Genomic DNA, 18,220 nt, shown 5'->3' on the forward strand with positions numbered 1-18,220 from the left:
CCAGTTCCCAAAAAAACTGCTCCTTTTGTGTTCAGCTTATTAGCAAAAGTGTTTAAAAGGAATTGCTTACCCATAATATCCGATAGAACATAAGTGCATTGATTCTTATTAGTATTAGTATAGTGGCATAAACCTATAATCCCAGCATTCAGAAGGGTGAGGCAAAAGATGTACTATGAGATAGAATCTAGCTTGGATTACATAGTGAGTCTGAGGTCAGCCTGGGCTACTTATTAAAAACATATCTCAGTAAACTCAACAAGAACAGTCTCAAACAAAACAACAAAATCATAACAATAATAATACCTTAGTAGAATCAACCCTATTTTCAATATTCAGTCACCCTGGGGCTTACAGATGTATGCTTCATTTGACATGTCAAAGACATGTATGTCAAAGACACACAAAGGGGTGTGACTCTTGGCTTCTGAAACTGTATTTGACTTTGGATTTCTTTTGCTTTGCTTATTTTTATGGTATAACTTGAGGAGAAGAACCAATCTTTCAAGAAGAAATGGCAGTAAAATATCCGAAGAAACAAACATGGGGGTTGAAACCGGAAATAAATATGTTATACAAAATATCTTATTTATTGTTTTTCAGATATTTTGTCCATCCAAGTACTTCAATAATAGAACTTTGTAGCTGAATAATGTGCTTTGACTAGTACCTAGAGGTAAAGACATATAAGAGACAATCTGGGGGCAGGCATGCTGGACCGTGGCTCCCTCAGAGTGATCTCCATTGCCACTCCGTGTCTCTGACAATATTTCCCAGCGAGGATTAAATGCTGCTTAACAACCATGGATTAAGCTAATTAAGAAAAGAAAACACAACCTTTCTCTTGCTGTTTTATGCCTTCTGCCAAATCAAGAATTTCACCATCCTGGCTGCTGGCCATTCACACCTCCTGCTTTCCCGGACCTCATCTTCCTCACAGGACTACATCAGTCTCATCAGGAAACAAGTTATCTCAAAAAAGCTGAAAACGGGATTTTTACTGCGAGAAGGTAAATTTGAAAAGTCATATTTCACCTGCTTTAAACCTTGCACAATGTGTGAAAACAACTCCTGGCATTCCATTAATCTACACATTAGCTCATTTTATGCATCAATTAAAAACAAATTGAAACCTCTCAGACTGCCATTCTTTAAGCCCTGTGTAAGTTTCTATCCCATGGTGCAAGGATTGCGAATGGTGGTTGGAAGGAAAGTCACAAGGGTAGAGCTCATTCTCAATTCCTTGTTTCAGGAAGCTACGACTGTGCGTGTCCTGGAAGTTATCCCAAGCAACAATTAACACCAGCTGAGCTGTACTACACAATAAATGCCAGCTTTCCCAAAGGCCTCTGTCACACCTGCCAACTCTCTACCTCTTGTACCAACCATCTCAGCAAAGCTAAAGCTATGCTCAGACTTTCAGAGGAGTTAGGTTCATGGAGGCAAGAGGGATAGTCATAATGGTAAGAACTAATTTTGAGGGGCTGGCGAGATGGCTCAGGAGTTAAAAGTTTGTACTGCTCTTATAGAGGACCTGAGTTCAAATCTTAACACCTATGTCTAGTGGCTCACAATTGCCTATAACTCTAGCTCCAGAGGGATCTGAGGGATCTATTGGCTCTGCCCTCCTTGGGCAATTGCACACATGTGAAAATACCTATATATAGAGACACAAACATACATGCATGTAAATATTTAAAAATAAAAGTAAATCTTTAAAATATACACATTTGAAACTGTTCTAAAATGTGTCATTAGTGTTACATTTATGTTGAGGTCTAAAATTTGAAAAATCCCTTTCATAGAGAAAAAAATATTTATTATCATCAAGGGCATGAAAAGAATTTATTATAAGTGTTTGAAAGACACTTAAAAAGAACAGAAATGTTCCAGAGATAATAAAAGCTCATACTACTTGAAGTTAGCTCTATATTATGAAGTTCTTGCTGGGAATTATTACAACTGCTGGCTCAACTCTAAAAAAAGGAATAAGCAAGTTACCCCCCCCCCCTTTATAATCCACTGTGGGGCTTGAACAGTGTCACAGTCTTCAACTACAGGAAGCAACATCCTTGACCTTACATAGGCTATCTTATTGGATTTTTGAAATAAGGAAAATCAACTCATAGCAATTTCTATATTTTTTAGTAAAAAGGAACTATTTGTACTAGACTCATTTTTTAAATATAACATTACATGGTAAATATGCTGTGATTCTTAAAATGAAATCCAATGCCACCCTTCCTTTGAAGCGACGAGCAGCTGCCAGGCTGAGCACCTCATTCATCAGATGAGCCATGTCACTGGGTCTTTGTAATTGCTCCAATGGAGAGAACAGGAAGGGGAATGGAAGTGCTGGCAACTTAGCAACGTGTCTTGTATCAAACCAACAAAGGCCTCTACTTGCAATAAAGATTTGGACCTCCTACAAAGTTGTCAAAGAAAGAACACCAATACAGTGAAGACTAGGATGCTGCTCAATAAATAGGGCCTGGATGATAATTCCTTCAGAGACTCAGAGATATGTTTTTTTTTAATCACTTCTGTGACCATGTTTGGGATGAACATGCATAGATATGCCATACAATATTCAATAAGAGCTGATATTACACAGTGGTAGCACAAGGCTTTCCAGAGATATCTGACATTTTGTGTGTCCTCATGGTCAGCCACATTGCTAAACTGCCAAGACTCAGTTTACACATCTGTGTAATGTGTACTCCTATGAAGCCACAATCATAACAATGTTTAAAAACAAAACATTGAGAATTATATTAGATTGTATTCATCATATAATGAGGAATGTAGGCATACTACATGCACTACAAGTTCTATGACACAAGTCATCCATACTTCTAAGCAATAGAAAAACATCAGTCTAGTTCAATTTATCTTTATTGTATAGAGGCCTATATTTTCTGCTGATGTCATATTCTGCTGAAGGAAATGCACTCGCGTGTTCTCCCCATCAGCATTCCCAAACTTACATTTGGAACCATGGAAACAGCTGCTTAGAATGGACTATAAGTTCACTGAATCCAGAATCTGTATGCTTTTGACTCTTCTCGAGGCACAGTAGGATAACTTTTGAGACATTTACCAGCTTCTCAGTTGGCAGTCACTCTAAACAGAATCAAGCATACCAAAAGAAGAGGACTCCCATTGCTATGTGGCTACTACAGAGGTAGTGGATTCTAATACAGCACATGATATTTAATCTCCACTGTCAGCTTGACAGAATTTACAACCACCATAGAGTGCATGGCGGTATATGTCTACAGTGGTATTTCCAGAAAGATTTAACAAGGACAGAAGGTTCACTCTGAACACTGCTGGAGCCATCCAGGGGCCTGGGTCTTACGATGAAGAAGTGGCAGAAACCTGAGCATTAGCAGTTGTCTCTTTCAGTTACTGAATGAATCCAATGTACCCTGCTGCTTCCAACTCCTGAGCCACGAACGACTGCCCTACCCTCACACCATGAGCCAAATCAAACCCTTTTCACATTCCTGCCATAGAAATGAGGAAAGTAATTAACAAGAAGAATTTAGAATGTGTTTTGCAATTGCTTTAATTACATAAACAACACTAACACTTCTTTAAAACTGTAAATAAGGTGACAATGAATATTCAAAAATTTTGCACAGATAAGATTACCATAGATTTGTGCTCTTAAAAAATGGATAGATGAGAGAGAGAGAATCCATCTCAGAAGGATGAAACTCTACTTCCTCTCAAGATATCTAGATATAAATTTATGTGCGTAGTGTGTGTGTGTGTGTGTGTGTGTGTGTAAATTCACACCTGTGCATATGTATATGAAAGAGGTGAAAGTAAAAAGGGGATCATGAGAGTAGAGGGAAAGATCTAATGTTTAAGGTAGAGTTCTCAAAATGTGGGTTGTGACCCCCTCTGGGGGATCAACCGACCCTTTCACAGGGTTCACCAAAGATCACTGGAAAACACAGATGTTTACATTATGATTCATAACAGTAGCAAAATTACAATTATGAAGTAGCAACAAAAATGAAGTAATGGGGGGTGGATCACCACAACACAAGGGTGGTGTATTAAAGGGTCACAGCATTGGGAAAGTTGAGAACCACTGGCCTAAGTAGGACTGTAATGATTCATGTGCCATGAAAGAAGATGGAAGAATGTCATGACAGGAGGGAGGGAACCAGGGTTGGGGTGGGAGAGACAGGGAAAGGCAATGGGGCAGGGAGAAAAAAAAAGGATGATGTATAATGATAAATGTGTGGAAATACCATAATGAAAACTGTCCCTTTGCATGCTGACTTTAAAATAACTTTAAAGGGCTGGGTGTGGTGATGCATGCATTCAATTCCAGCACTTGGGAGGAATTGACAGGTAGGTCACTGTGAGATTGGGGCTAGCCTGACTTACACAGTGAGTTCCAGGACTGCCAGGACTATGTAGAGAGACCCTGCCTCAAAAAACAAATAAATAATTAAAATAAAGTAACTTCAAAAATGTATAGATAAAATGCATTAATCAAAATTTGATAGCTATGGCCCAGGCAATACTATGATAATTACAGAATTTAAAACCACACATGAGTTTATGAAACAGACACTTTTGTTTTACAAATGGATGGCATTAAGTTGACTACACTTGAGAAGTCACATCTTAGTTTTTATAAACTACGCACAGATTTCCACACAGGTAGAGTTAAATCCTAGGGTTAAATTTAAATAATGGACCCAGTTAGAGTAAATTTTCATTAAGTTACACCAAGTTTAAATATGCTCCTTTGTCTGTCTTTGTCCATCCATCCATCCATCTTTTCACAGCTTTACAACAGTCAATAACTAATGTAGCAGCAGTCTGTCATTTATTAAAGTATGAACTGGTATCAATCCTACTACAGCTGGATATATATATATATATATATATATATATATATATATATATATATATTTATCCTATCCCTCCCTGGTGGAATCAGGTCATTTTATTATCATTACTATTGCTGCTTTTATTAGATAAGGACATTAAGCCTTTTTGTTCTCCATTTGCTAGACACATGCTTTTAATTTAAGGGCTTCAAAAATGTGTTTGTGTGACTTTTGCATCTTCAATTGACAACATGTGGTTATGGAAGGCCGCATGCTTTCATCAAACATGCTATAGATCTACTCCACTTGAGAATGTGTTAATTTTCCGAGAAGAGGAAACAGTAACTAAAATCTGGATCCCTGGACACCATAATGTAAAGATGGAGCTAGTGTTAGTTCCAATAGGTGGGTGACAACCAAAGATTTTGAGTCCACTCCCCTCTTTCATTCCTGATCCTTGACACCAGTTCAGTTCTGAGTTTGTTGAATGCTCTAATGACCTTTCCAAACCAACCAACCAAGCAAACCAAACCAAACACACAAAGTTGCCCTGGATTTGAAAATTTACTTGCAGATAAATGACAGATAAAACTTGTTACTTAAAAATATTATTTATTATTTTTCACTATTTCATGTGCTTGTGTGTGTGTGTGTGTGTGTGTGTGTGTGTGTGTGCATGTACATGCATGTAGGCACACACATAAGCTAGAGCAGGGTACTAAACTCACTGCAGCATGAGTTACAGTTAGGTGTGAGTCACAGCTTCCTGACAGGGATGCTGGGACTTGAACTCTGGTCCTGTGGAAGGGCTTTTAATGCTGAGCCCTCTCCCCAGCCCAAGAAAACCTGGTAAAATGTGGTCCTCAACTACTCACAGTGAGCTATGTGAGAGCTCTAGGTATGGGGTGCAAGGCAAATGCCAAACCAATGCTAAGCATGTAGTGGGCTTTTACGTAAGCTTTCTTGGGTAAAACAAGACAACCATGATATAAGCTTTCCTGACTAGAGAAAAGATTCCATTTCAATCTCTTGCTCTTTTTCTAGAGAACATAATTGAGCACACTTGTCAGGAAATGCTGTCAATGTGTCAGACACCTGCTGATAAGTACCAACTACACATGTCTTATTAAACTTTCATAACCCAAAGTGGACAAGATGGCTTCTAGGCAAGTAGGTTTTGTTACTGTGTGTTTGTGTTTTCTGCACTCTCTTCCTAGGTTCTGTAAGATGAGTGCAGTCTGGGAGTTGGTACATGCCTTATGTAGTCAGCCCCTCATCATTCCAGAGAATTTCTCTAAGATGAGGGGTATGTGCCGTTCATCCTCCATGACACCTAGCAAAGTGCTGAGCATGGGGGAACTCACAGATAAACAGGGTCCATTAAAGAAAGCTCTGCAGTGTCAGCCTCTTATTCAGCCACTTAACTCAGTGTCGTCGATATCTGAAAACTGTCTGTGGTCACTTATTTTATGAATTCATTTTTCTACTCTGGGTTGGCTAAAAATTTGAAGACACAATTGTCTCCTCAGGCACTATTTGCCAAGAATCTGAGTCAATGCTACGTAAGGGCAAATGGTGACAGGGTAATTCTTATACAGTTCTTTAAGAAGATGACATGTAAAGTTTCTATTCTGTAAGCCCTGGCAAAACTATGAGAGAGCCCATGTGCCCTGCTAAAAGCTTATTGTTCCTTGTCAGTCATGGGAGGCGGCGATGAATTTTAAAGGGAAAAGTTGATCATCCATGCATATAGATGCACTTCCTCAATGATAGCGCTCATGCAGAATTGAAAGCTGAAGCTTTGGCAGAGTTGGTTTGGAAGTATCCATTTGACAAGTCTGTGCAAGAGATGTTCTAATTGTGAGGACAAGGGAGGATTCGCTGAATCTCAGCAACGACTAAAAGAAAGTTGCTTGATAGATGAAGGAGGAGGAGGAGGAGGAGGAAGAGGAGGAGGAGGAGGAGGAACAGGGGAGGAGGACCAGGGGGAGGGGGAAGGGGAGGAGAAGAAGGAAGAAAAAGAAGGAAGAAGGAAGAAGGGAGGAAGGGAGGGAGGGAGGGAGGGAGGGAGGGAGGAAGGAAGGAAGGAAGGAAGGAAGGAAGGAAGAAGGAAGAAGGAAGAAGGAAGAAGGAAGAAGGAAGAAGGAAGAAGGAAGAAGGAAGAAGGAAGGAAGAAGGAAGAAGGAAGAAGGAGAAGAAGAAGAAGAAGAAGAAGAAGAAGAAGAAGAGGAAGAGGAAGAGGAAGAGGAAGAGGAAGAGGAAGAAGAAGAAGAAGAAGAAGAAGAAGAAGAAGAAGAAGAAGAAGAAGAAGAAGAAGAAGAAGAAGAAGAAGAAAGTAATTGCAGCCACCACAGTTTTTAGGAAGGAACACAAGGTGCATAAAGACCATAGCAGATGAAGAAATGCCTTATTGGTGGAAACTGAATTAACCAAGTCATTTCAAGTCCTAAGGTTATGACAGCAAAGATCTAACAAGTTTATCTGAATTTTAAAACAATAACCCTATACAATCTAAAATGAAATTAAATTTGAAATCAATTTTTCAAATGCAATGCATTTTTGTTGTTTGTTGTTGTGTGTGGTGATACATGCCTGTAAAGTCAGCACTTGTGAAGCCAAATTAGGAAGACTTGGTTTGAAGTTAGCTTGGAATACATAGCCTAGGGTACATAATAAAACTCCATAGGAAGAAAAGAGGGTGGGAAAAAGGAGGGAGGGAGGAAGGAATGGCAGAGGGAAAAGAAAAGATTCTAAATGGTTAAACTGAAAACCTTGATTAAAGTTGAACCTATCTCTGTACTTTGAGACATCTCAGACCCTTGAATGTACGTTTAAGTCATCAAAGGCACCATAAAATAAATGGCAATTCTTTTGTTTGTGGCAGAAAAAAAACCAAACAAACCAAAATCAAAACTTGTTGTTTCCCACCTTATTGTGTTTTGAGTTTTATGAAGTAAGTGACTTCTGGAAAAAAATCTTGAGCAAATAGGTTCTTGGTATTTTCTTCTCTTATACAGACTATTCATTAATATCATCTGAAGGGTCCCATAGGATCACTCAGTAATCTCAAATTGATTAAACCTACGTGTGTGGAAGCATGCAGACTCTGCCAGTATTTTGCACGATTAGGCAGCAGTTCATCTTTATTGCCTTGTTCATTTCGGGTGCGAATCTGATTAAGACTTATAATGTTCCCGGATTTGGCATTTTGTCAGGAACTCTGCAGTATGTTTTACAGGCATTAAAATACAATCTTGTGAGGGAACTGCTAGCATTTATCTCCACCGAATGGATGAACAAACTGATCCAACAGGTTAATTTTAACATGAAGGAGGTAAAAAACAAAAACAAAAACAAAAACCATACTAGAATCCACACTTCCCAGTCAGAGAGCCTGTATTCAGACTCTGGGTTCTTTAACCACCATGGTTTATTATGCATGCTTAAAAGTTTAAGTTCATTGTACATGGTCAAAGCAATGCAAGTGTTTTTTGAGCACTGATAGCAAATCAACATGTAAGTCGTCCATACATTCCTCATCATTCATTCTTTTTTTCACTAAGTCCCTCCTTTGAGTATTTTGAGGATATTAGACATTTATGGAGGAGAAATCATAAGATGAACAAGTAAAATATCACAGGGCTTTAAAGGGTTCGGGGGTCTAGGGTATAAAGGGAGAGCAGGCAGAATGCTCTGTTAGGACAAGTTAGACGAAAGGTTGGAGTCTCTGTATGTGGAGGTCAATGAACAGAGTGGCCTTACTGTGTTCCTGGGGGAAGGAGGGCTTCTAATGCAATGGCTCCAAGAAAGAATGAAAACAGGACCTAATAGAAGACAGGTATAGGAAAAACCACAAGGGATTTCAATCTTAAGGGGAAAAAGAAATGGGGCCAGGGAAAGGAAGGGAATGCAAAGTAAGAAGAGGGATTCATCAGCTATTCTATTTAATTTACTTTTATGGTTTTTTTTTATATGTGTGTTTGGCCTTTATGAAGCATGGCTGTGAACCATGTGTATGACCTGATGTCTGTAGAAGCCAAAAGAAGACTCTGGACCCCCTGGTATAGATGGTTGTAAGCTGCTGTGTGGGTTCTGGAAATTTGAACCTCGGACTCTGGAAGAGTACTCAGTGCTCTAAACTACTGGAGTAATAGCTCCAGGCCTACATATTCCTTCTAAGATATGAGAACTAACTGTCTGAATGTATATTTGCAAACACAGGTGACACAGGAAACTGAGATTAAGGAAGAGTCAGATGTGTCAGAGAAGGCAGAAAGGGAACAGGTAGCTGAACTTATTAGAGAGCATTGAGGGCCATGCTCTGACTTTGAAAGCTTTGTTTTCTCTAATGTAAGTTGGGGAAGATAGTGCCCTTCTCACAAGATTAAAGGTTAATAACCCATTTGGGGGCTCAGGTGAGTGACAGCAGTGAAGAGATCGGCCAAAATATTACAATTTCAAATGTTATCATTGTCATAGAGATCATCTCCATCCTCCTCCTCACCTTCATCCTATCACATTCCCATTCATTGACTCTCATCCAAATTATATGACTGTAAAAATTATACCAATTGTACAGCTCCTTGACACAAAATAAAATGCACTCTCGAGAAAGAGGGAGGGAGAGAGAGAGAGAGAGCGAGAGAGCGAGAGGGAGGAAGTTGTCAACTATGATATGGTTTGTTTAACACAGTTTCTCTGATACAATTTTGGCACATTAATTCTAAAGGGGGTATAATTAATTGAATCAATTCTGATTTTGTTAAAGTATTTGAAAGCCCTGCTACATTCCACTGATTCAAATGTTTATCTTACAGTAAATAAATGGGGAGCAGTTTGAAAATCAATACTTGGTACATTTCTGATTAGTAAGCAGCAAAAAATGGACATGATCAATACTTGGAAGCCCTGAGAGAAAAGTATTTATTTCCTCTGTGAATAGATTTTGCGACGCATGTCCTTCTCTGTCCTGTTGCCTGATATTTCTGGTGGTCTGGACAGTGCTTCTGCAGTCTTCATGCTGCCCAGGACCACTGTAATCTACTCTTGTCCCCCCTAACTCATCCCCACAGATGGTATGTTTACAGGGCACCTGCCTTACTTCATCCTCCAGTGCCTTTCTCTAAGAGAATGGAATGCAAACCCTCTCTGTGATGTGGAAAAGCTCGTTAGCTGGGCTTAGACAATCCGACCTTTCTACCACTTTCTGCTCATACGGTTTCTTTGACCTGAGGTACTCTTCTGTCCTAGAAATACATTGCAAACCTTTTGCTATTCAGCCAAACCTTTTGCTATTTGCAAAAAATCCTTTGCTAGTCAGGGTTTTTAGTGCCTTCTGTTCCTTCTGCGCAGAGCATTCCTCTTCCACGTCTTCATAATATCAGCTTATCTTTTATGTCTGCAGATGCTGCCTCCTCAAAGGGAATTGTCTACTCTTCCCATAAAGTAGTGTTGCCCTTTTCATTCACCACGTGCATCTCAGTTGAAATATTTTTGCGGTTTCTCTGAATTTTGTCTAGGTGATGTAGTATATAGACAATTTATTCCAATCCCTGTAGGAAGTGGAAAATGTAGGTAGGAAACAAGTGGGCAAGAGTGACTTAAAGTCATGGTCAAAGCTTTCCACCTGTTAACTGATGGCATCTCTTTACCTGTCTTTGTTCCTTAGGTCCTCCAGTCACCAACAGCTCTATTTTATCTATTCTTTCTATCCATACCTCAGAGAAGATAAATTTAGGTTGCTTCAACACAAGAAAGTAGTCAAACTTTTCATTTTTCTGATAAAATCTACCCAATGTCAACTTGACATGTTGAATGGTATACTCACAGCTATCTAGAGAAACATCCTTTGGGAAAATAAACAATTTGATACTAGGTAGACACATACACATAGAGAGAATCACAGTAGAACTGCAGATGCTTTAAATCAGAGACACCTACTTTATTAGAGCAAGAGGAACTGATGGTGCACGTAGACAGAGGAGGAACAAGGCAAATGACTTCAGTAACGAAGCTCAGAGAATCTGTGCCAATCTGTGCCTTGTTAGTTCTAATCTACCTCAAAAAGTAACCTGATGGAGACCCCTAAATTTCTGCAACATGCGCATAACCTAGTTGTGAAGGATGAGGGACTAAGGACAAAAATAAACAGTACGTTTGAAGAAGATATCTCTTTGCTAAGAAGTTTTATTGAGTACTTACTATATTCAGCCAGTGTATTAATAACGTTATGTGGATTACTTATTGCCATAAATTCTCTGCAAGTGAGTAGTATATCATCATACCACTTTAGAAGACGTGATGGAAACAAGCTATTTGATTTAGTTTAAGTCAGAAGTAAATGAGGAACACTAGAGTGGACTCTAGCTTACCTTGAAAGCTTCACTATGCTAAATACGTAAAAACACTGTCCAATCAGTTTTGCCTTATTTCAATGGTATATTGCTGTCATTTTATATTGAGATGGGAGGCAGACCAGAAGATAAATCTTCCCTTTGAGGAGTTACTGCTTTTGCTACTACTTCAGCTCTAAAAGTTAATGGTTCATCTTAAAACGGAAGTCTTTTTTTGTTGTTGTTCAGATTAAATCCCAGGAAGATCTTTAAAGGAATGTGGAATAATAAATCATGCTAGCCCTATTCTTTTGGTTTTCAATGCTGGATATTGAAGCTAAGGCCTCATGTATGGCAAGTACATGCTTGACTACAGAGCCTCATCCCAGCCCCTAAATGATGGTGCTGCAAAACCCCAAAAAATTTGAGACAAATAAAACAAATGGGCCCTATTTTTATGGGCTACACTAGATTGGCACCCATGGGATCTATGCAGAGATGCAGTGTGATTCTCAGTTGGCAGGCTGATATGGTTAAGGTTATAGAAGATGAATCTGCACTCAGCATTCAATGACTGACTACTTGGGTGGCGAAGTCCATTATTCACTGCTTCCTAATATACTTTTTGTATACGACTTATCACAATAAAAAAGGTCTCTTTTTTTTTTTTTGCAATTGAAATGGGCTTAATTTTTTCACATCATTTATTTCTAAATAGTCCTATGTGTCTGAATGGTTCTTCACATATGATCAGGTTCTAAGTCTAACTTTAAAAAGGAAACACTTTTTACAATCAAAGTGCCACATTTTTATCTGCTTTATGCATTAAGATTCCAGCTATTTTCTATTGAGCTACAGATTCTGTAGTAAAAATAAGTTTTAAAACTTTGGGGTTATTTTGGCACCTTATTACTTACCCATATGCCTGTTAGTCAGTTAGCAAAACTACCTATTAGGCTTGGACATTCTTTATCTGCATGCGTATAACCACAAGGCTATGTGCATTACTAATAAAGGGATTTTTAATACCTTTGGAAAATTCCAGGATGCTTTTTTTAGGAGTGCAATGCATTCATAATTGGAATATTTGAACTAAACTCGAATGGCCATTTTACTGATGGCATACTGTGCAACAACAGTAGTTTGAAGTTCACATCTTTGGCGATGAAACACCAGACAGCTTAGGGTATGTTCATTTGGTATTAAGCACTTTGAAAGGAAATTCTAAACAATGGGTTACAATATTATCTATATGTTAAAAGTAAACAAAAGTAGCTGGATATGGACAGAACTAGAAAAAAAGCATCTTCATTAAGCCTAAATGTTTTTTCTTCGCTAGAAAGTGCTTACAAAACAAGTGGGTTTTCTCCCTCAAATCCATTTCAGAATAGTCACAGGATGGCTCATGTCAGGCTTTTGCTAAATATATAACCTAGACTCACAAAAATATGCACCACTCAGTATAATTTTTATTCCTGCTCAAACATGCTAATCAACTGAATGCATCCCACTGTTCCAAATCTAGGCCGAATCTATGAAAACATTGTGGTTTGTATCATTTGTAGTTAACTAAATTTGATGCAACAAACATTTCCAGGATGCAAACTAGAATTCAACACATTCTCTTAGTTTTGTAAAATCCATAAATATGTATAATGCGCATGTTCTGCTTTCTTGGGATTTACACTTATGTGAGGAAGTTAAACCCAGAACAAACTGGTAAAAATCACAAATATGATTTGGCTTTTAAGGCAGAGAGCTCAGAGTCGGGAGTCATGATAGTCCATCCCAGCTGGGGCTTAGAGAGGCTCCTGGAAAGAGAGGGCTTTCCAGTAGGGGACTGAAGGCCTTGGGGTTGGCCAGGAAAAAGAGAATGTGCTGATGGACAATGAAAATAGTGGAGGGTGAATGCATGTATGACCATGCAGAGAAAGATGAGGAAGGCAAGGGATGTTAGAATCAGAACAATGATGATATTCAGGGAACCTATAACCTTTATGTAACTCAAAGTTCTATTCATTAGTTGGATGAAAGACGCTGCTTCTGGCAATGAACCCCTCTTCCTACAAGTTCTAGCATCTTTACATTTATTTAATTTAAGACAATTTAAGATCTGTAATTTGAAAGTGACATTCTATTACAATAGATTATGGAGCTACATTTTCTGGAGACAGTGGGCAGAGACTCTTTCAGTGACACCAAATTAAAATGGTAAGTTGCCTGATTAGAGAGATCTGGCAGTGACAGAAAGACAATATTGACTCTGGACAGAAGTTAACTAAGTAGGACAAAGGAACATGCCAGAAGGACTGGGCTGGGTGATTCACCAATACCAAAGGGAAACTGGGAATACCCACTCAACCACCCCACCTTAGGAACTTGCTTCTCACAGTGCCACTTGCACATAAGTAATTACTCTATGTTCTTGTTGTGGCTCAAACACCCAACTACACTGTTCATGGCAGAAGAAACACTAACTGAATTTGGTCATAGAATAGAAATAGCTCATGATACTAATGTTCAAGACTTCTCTCCAGTGACCCCTCAGCCCGTGAGCTTCAGAGGTCCTCTAGCTTGGAGACTGTCGTGCCTACAAGCCCTGCATGTGAAATTCTTCACCCCAGATGCTTTGAACACCTACCATTCTCACGCCGTTCTCAAAGGCTTGCCGGGTGAGGGGAGCTGGCCCATCCACAGTCTTGCCATCGTCATCTGGTCCCCAGCTGGCACTGTAGATGTGCACATGCTGTGGGTTGTAGCTGACAGACTTTGCCTCCACCATGTCAGTGACATCACCATCCAGCATTCTCACACCTTCAAAGCAGAAAGGAGCAAGCTTGTTACTTATCTCCAGTAGGTGATGCTGACACAGCCCACTTAGACAATTTTGGGGAAGAAAGAATATATAAAAGAATTTTTAAACCATTCATTCATTCATTCATTCATTCATTCATTCATTCATTTATAATGTGTACAGATATGTCTGCCTGGATTTGTGTGTAATATGTGCAAGAATCCTTGAAGGCCAGAAGAGGGCACTGTGTCTTCTGGAACTAGTTACAAGAAGTAACTACCATGTGGGTGCTGTGAACAGTATACAAACAGTAGGTACCCTTAGCCATTTTCCTCATCCCAATACATTTTCACCAACAGTTCATTGAGCATTTTCCTGGCAAAAAGGTACCATACACTTTGTAGAAGCTATCCCAGGGAGAAGGGGAGAAAGAAGGTTTCATTGTGTAGAAAAAAATGAAAATTTTGCTTGAAAAATTTTTTGTCTCTATTCTTTTCCCAGTGCTCCAAATCTTGCTTTGACAAAGATACTCAAATAACCTACCATCCTAAATTTCTGTCCATTGAATAACTTGGGCTCATAGTTGTGGAAATCTTCTAACCTTAGCAGCTTTGTAAAAGTTGCAGTTGCCAAGTTAGCTTGGTCTCATGTCCTATATACCCTATAATCTTAGACCCATGTCAACTTACTGTATTTTTTGTTGCCAAGTAATTTATAAGTCAAATAATGGATGAGAATGCATTCAACATTTCAAATAACTCTCAAAAAGTTTTAATGATATTTAGTCTTAATCTTTATTTAAGCACATTCTTACCAGACAGAAATCCAACATTAACTCTACTTTTCAAAAAGTCACTAATATACTGAGAAATAAATTATGTGTCTAATGGCAACTTTTCCTTTTCCTTTTGTATTCTGGCAATCTACAACAATAATATAATGTAATCATTTAGGAAAAGAAAAAATCTAGCTTTTATAAAATATCATCACTGAGACATGTATTACTTTATTTTTAAAATGTATTTATTTACTTTACAACTCAACATCAGCCCTTGCTCTCTTCCCCATGGCCTTAAGTAGGTCCTCCCCTCTATTCTACCTTCCCCTCCTCAAAACAGAAGGGGAAGTCCCCCCCTCTAGGTTTTACTCCCATCAGATATCTCTTCTCTAATTCTATTACAAACTATATGTCTTGCATCTGAGGAGTCAAATTCTAGGTCAGAATGTTCTTATTTCTTGAGTCATCCCTAGACATTATTCTTTTTAATAAAGTACAGTTGAGTGTGGTCAGCAGCTGTGAGGGAGTTCAAATTTCATTCACCTTTCCCCTCAGGCTCAGAGTGCTGGGTCTGCAATGGAACGTCATCACAGCAACAGAAGATGTAAGTCCTCGTGTGAGAGGTGACTGCTGTGGTACCAAGGTAGCCTCAGATCTGATTCTCCTGGGTGTGCAAGGGGAGTGGGGGGTGTCCAGCACTCTTATCAGGATGAGCCTATGACCTTCATAGAGTAGATGCTCCTGAATGAAGGTATTTATTGGGCAAGAAACTATCAACCCCAGAAAATAAGGGGGAAATAAATGAAATAGGTCACTCAGATGTATTCTGATGTCTCTAGCAATCAAGAGAATCTCAGGAACGCACTTTAAGCACAGCTATATTGTTGTCCCTCCATGTGTAGCTTTGTTCTTGGTGACATCAGTTACACATGGTCAACTGGGGTCCAAAAGTACAGCTTGGAAAGTTCTAGAAATAAACAATTCATGTTTCAGGTAATGTTTCTTACAATATTTTATCAGAACTGTTCCATTTATTGGTTGTTGTTAGCCTCTTGCTATGCTTAATCTGGAAAATAAATTACCACAGGCTATATAACAAGGACTAGGAACTGCCTGCTTGAGACAGTCACTGGGAGTCTGGATGACGGGAGGCTATTGTCCTCTAAGTCTTTTATGACCTTATCCTGGTCTGGAATGCCACCTTTTAAATTTTAGACAAACTATTTAGTAGCAAATAGGGCATTGGAACCAGGTACTACATGCCTGTAGAAGTCTGTAGTCATCTTATGATATTCTTCAGCCCACTGAAGGAATTGCCTTCAGGCCTAATAATGAAGTTGCTAGGGTTTAATAGAATGCTGTCTTCCCCTTGTGTGTGGCAATGTCAATCATTTGCTGCTTACTACGGTGATTATGGGGAGGGATGGGGAAGGTTGCCATTCACATTTCAACACTGATTCATACTGCATTGGCTAGATCTCTACATCTATGCCCAAGTTAGATTATATGTGACCTTATATACACGTATGCATAAATATATGCATATCTATCTATCTTTGTATGTATGTATGCATTCATGTATATATGTATGTATATATGTATGCACGTAGATATGCATCTACATACACATACATACACACACACACACGCATAAATCTGGACTCATGGTAACAGTATCACTACATTCTTGGATTATAAAAAGAGATTTTGCCACTTAGCATTTCAGTTACACTTAAAAGTCACCTTTAAAAGCATAGGCACTATATACAGAACCAAGACATTGTTGTTTGATGCTTCCATTGCTAGTTCTTCTTGACCCGGATACCAATTCTGAGTTAGTCCAGACATTAACAGAACACATTTCTGTGATCACTACTGGGCAACATCCACCCGCCAGTCCCAGCAAGTCTGTTTAGAAAAATTGTATTTGTGACATATTGAGGATCTTGGAGTAAGTGTCCACCACTGTTCTGAAAATCATCTTTCACGTGAGTATTGTGCTGTCAGCCATTGTTGTGCCCTGTCATGCACAGAAGCACTAGTTTGAAAAGGATTCTGAAAAGCAGTTGGCCAAGAGCTTCCTGGCTCCCGTGTATATCCCTGGAAGTGTCCCATACCTCCAATCTTGGCGTTGAAAGCGATCCCGACAGTGCAGTGAGAGTTGTTTGCAGTGGCTGCCACTTCTCCGGCACAGCGGGTCCCATGCCTGCAGCAGAACAGACACAGTTTCTAAAGTAAGATTCTCCATTCTCACCAGCTCTATGTGTCACTGCCAAAGTGGTGAAGAAAGCATCCAGCTGTGGGTGTTTCAAGAACTTCCTACCCAAGTAGCACTAAAACTTGTCTGCGGCAAATTATTTAGCACTTCATCATTCAATTTTGGGTTGTAATTCTGAAGATATTTATTTTTGATATCTTGCTATTCTAAGTAGAAAAATCACCCTAATGGCTAAAAATTAACCATATAACTTGTTGGGGACTGTTTTGTATTATGTAATAGGCTAACTGCCTATTAGGCTACACTTCTAACATGTGGCTACAGAATATCATCTCAGGTTTTAATCTTATTTAATCACGAATAAATTTAAAGACCAATAGTGGGTTTAGGTACAAGAAATGTTAAAAATATGGATATAGAAATTTGCAGTTTTTAATTCTATTTTTTTTAGCTTTTGGAGAATTTTATGTATTATATTTATATACTTCCAGTTCTTCTCCCTTCTCCTTCCCTCCAGTTTCTCTTGTGTCTTCACATTTCCTCTCTAATTCATGATCATCTTTTCTATAGCTGCTACTGCCTGCTTTTTAAGCTATAGTTAAATACAGATCAAGTTTCTCCAACAAAAATATTATAGAAATGTGATATGCTATATAGTTGCAAAAATATTGCATAAAATAAATACCTTAGTAATTGTTTTAAACCAATTGTATGTAACTTATTGAGGCACAGCAATGTAGTTCATTTGTTCATTTTCATTTTCTTACAGTTCTTAAAAAATGAGGTCATTCCAAAAAAATGGTTTGGGATTAATCTTTTCTTAAAAAAGAATTCCTTGTTACTTTTGCTACATCAATGCTCTTTACTCAGAAAAACCTTCTGGCTGAAGCAAAGGTGTTGTTTGGAAAAAAATGGATGCATCAAGAGATTATCACACAGTGTGAATCAAGTTAGCCTCAAAAAGACATAATGCATGCTTTCATTTGTAGCTGCTAGATTGTTTATACCTACACAAACAATACATGTATATCTCCATGACAAGCAGACCTAAGGAGGGGGAGGGGGACCATGGATGGTATACATTCAAAGAATATACGTGAAGAGAAATGTTATTGTAAGGCCTATAACTGTGTACAATGAATATCATATGCCAATATAAAAAATATTCTGGCTGAAACACCTTCTATCACCTTGTCCAAGAGCCTCAGAGGAGGTTCAAGTATAAAGAAGAAACTGTTC

The 18,220-nt window shown here is 38.7% G+C and overlaps 1 protein-coding gene across 9 annotated transcripts in view; it reads right to left on the minus strand.

Moving 5' to 3' along the window:
• Pcsk5 (proprotein convertase subtilisin/kexin type 5) overlaps positions 1–18,220 on the minus strand; it is a 405,399-nt gene that overhangs the window by 229,275 nt on the left and 157,904 nt on the right. For 8 of the 9 annotated variants that reach the window (XR_386446.4, NM_001190483.2, XM_017318080.1 and 5 more), the window contains 2 exons: positions 16,881–16,969; positions 13,833–14,005 (listed from right to left, as the gene is read on the minus strand). Coding sequence is in view for 7 of the 9 variants with exons in the window: in NM_001190483.2 (NP_001177412.1) it covers positions 13,833–14,005; positions 16,881–16,969 (262 nt within the window). In the remaining 2 variants the exon portion in view is untranslated. Of the gene's footprint in view, positions 1–13,832; positions 14,006–16,880; positions 16,973–18,220 lie in introns of those variants that run through there. The other variant, XM_030250766.1, reaches the window with a different exon arrangement.

This window comes from Mus musculus, chromosome 19 (genome assembly GCF_000001635.26).
Source record: "Mus musculus strain C57BL/6J chromosome 19, GRCm38.p6 C57BL/6J".
Lineage (NCBI taxonomy): Eukaryota > Metazoa > Chordata > Mammalia > Rodentia > Muridae > Mus > Mus musculus.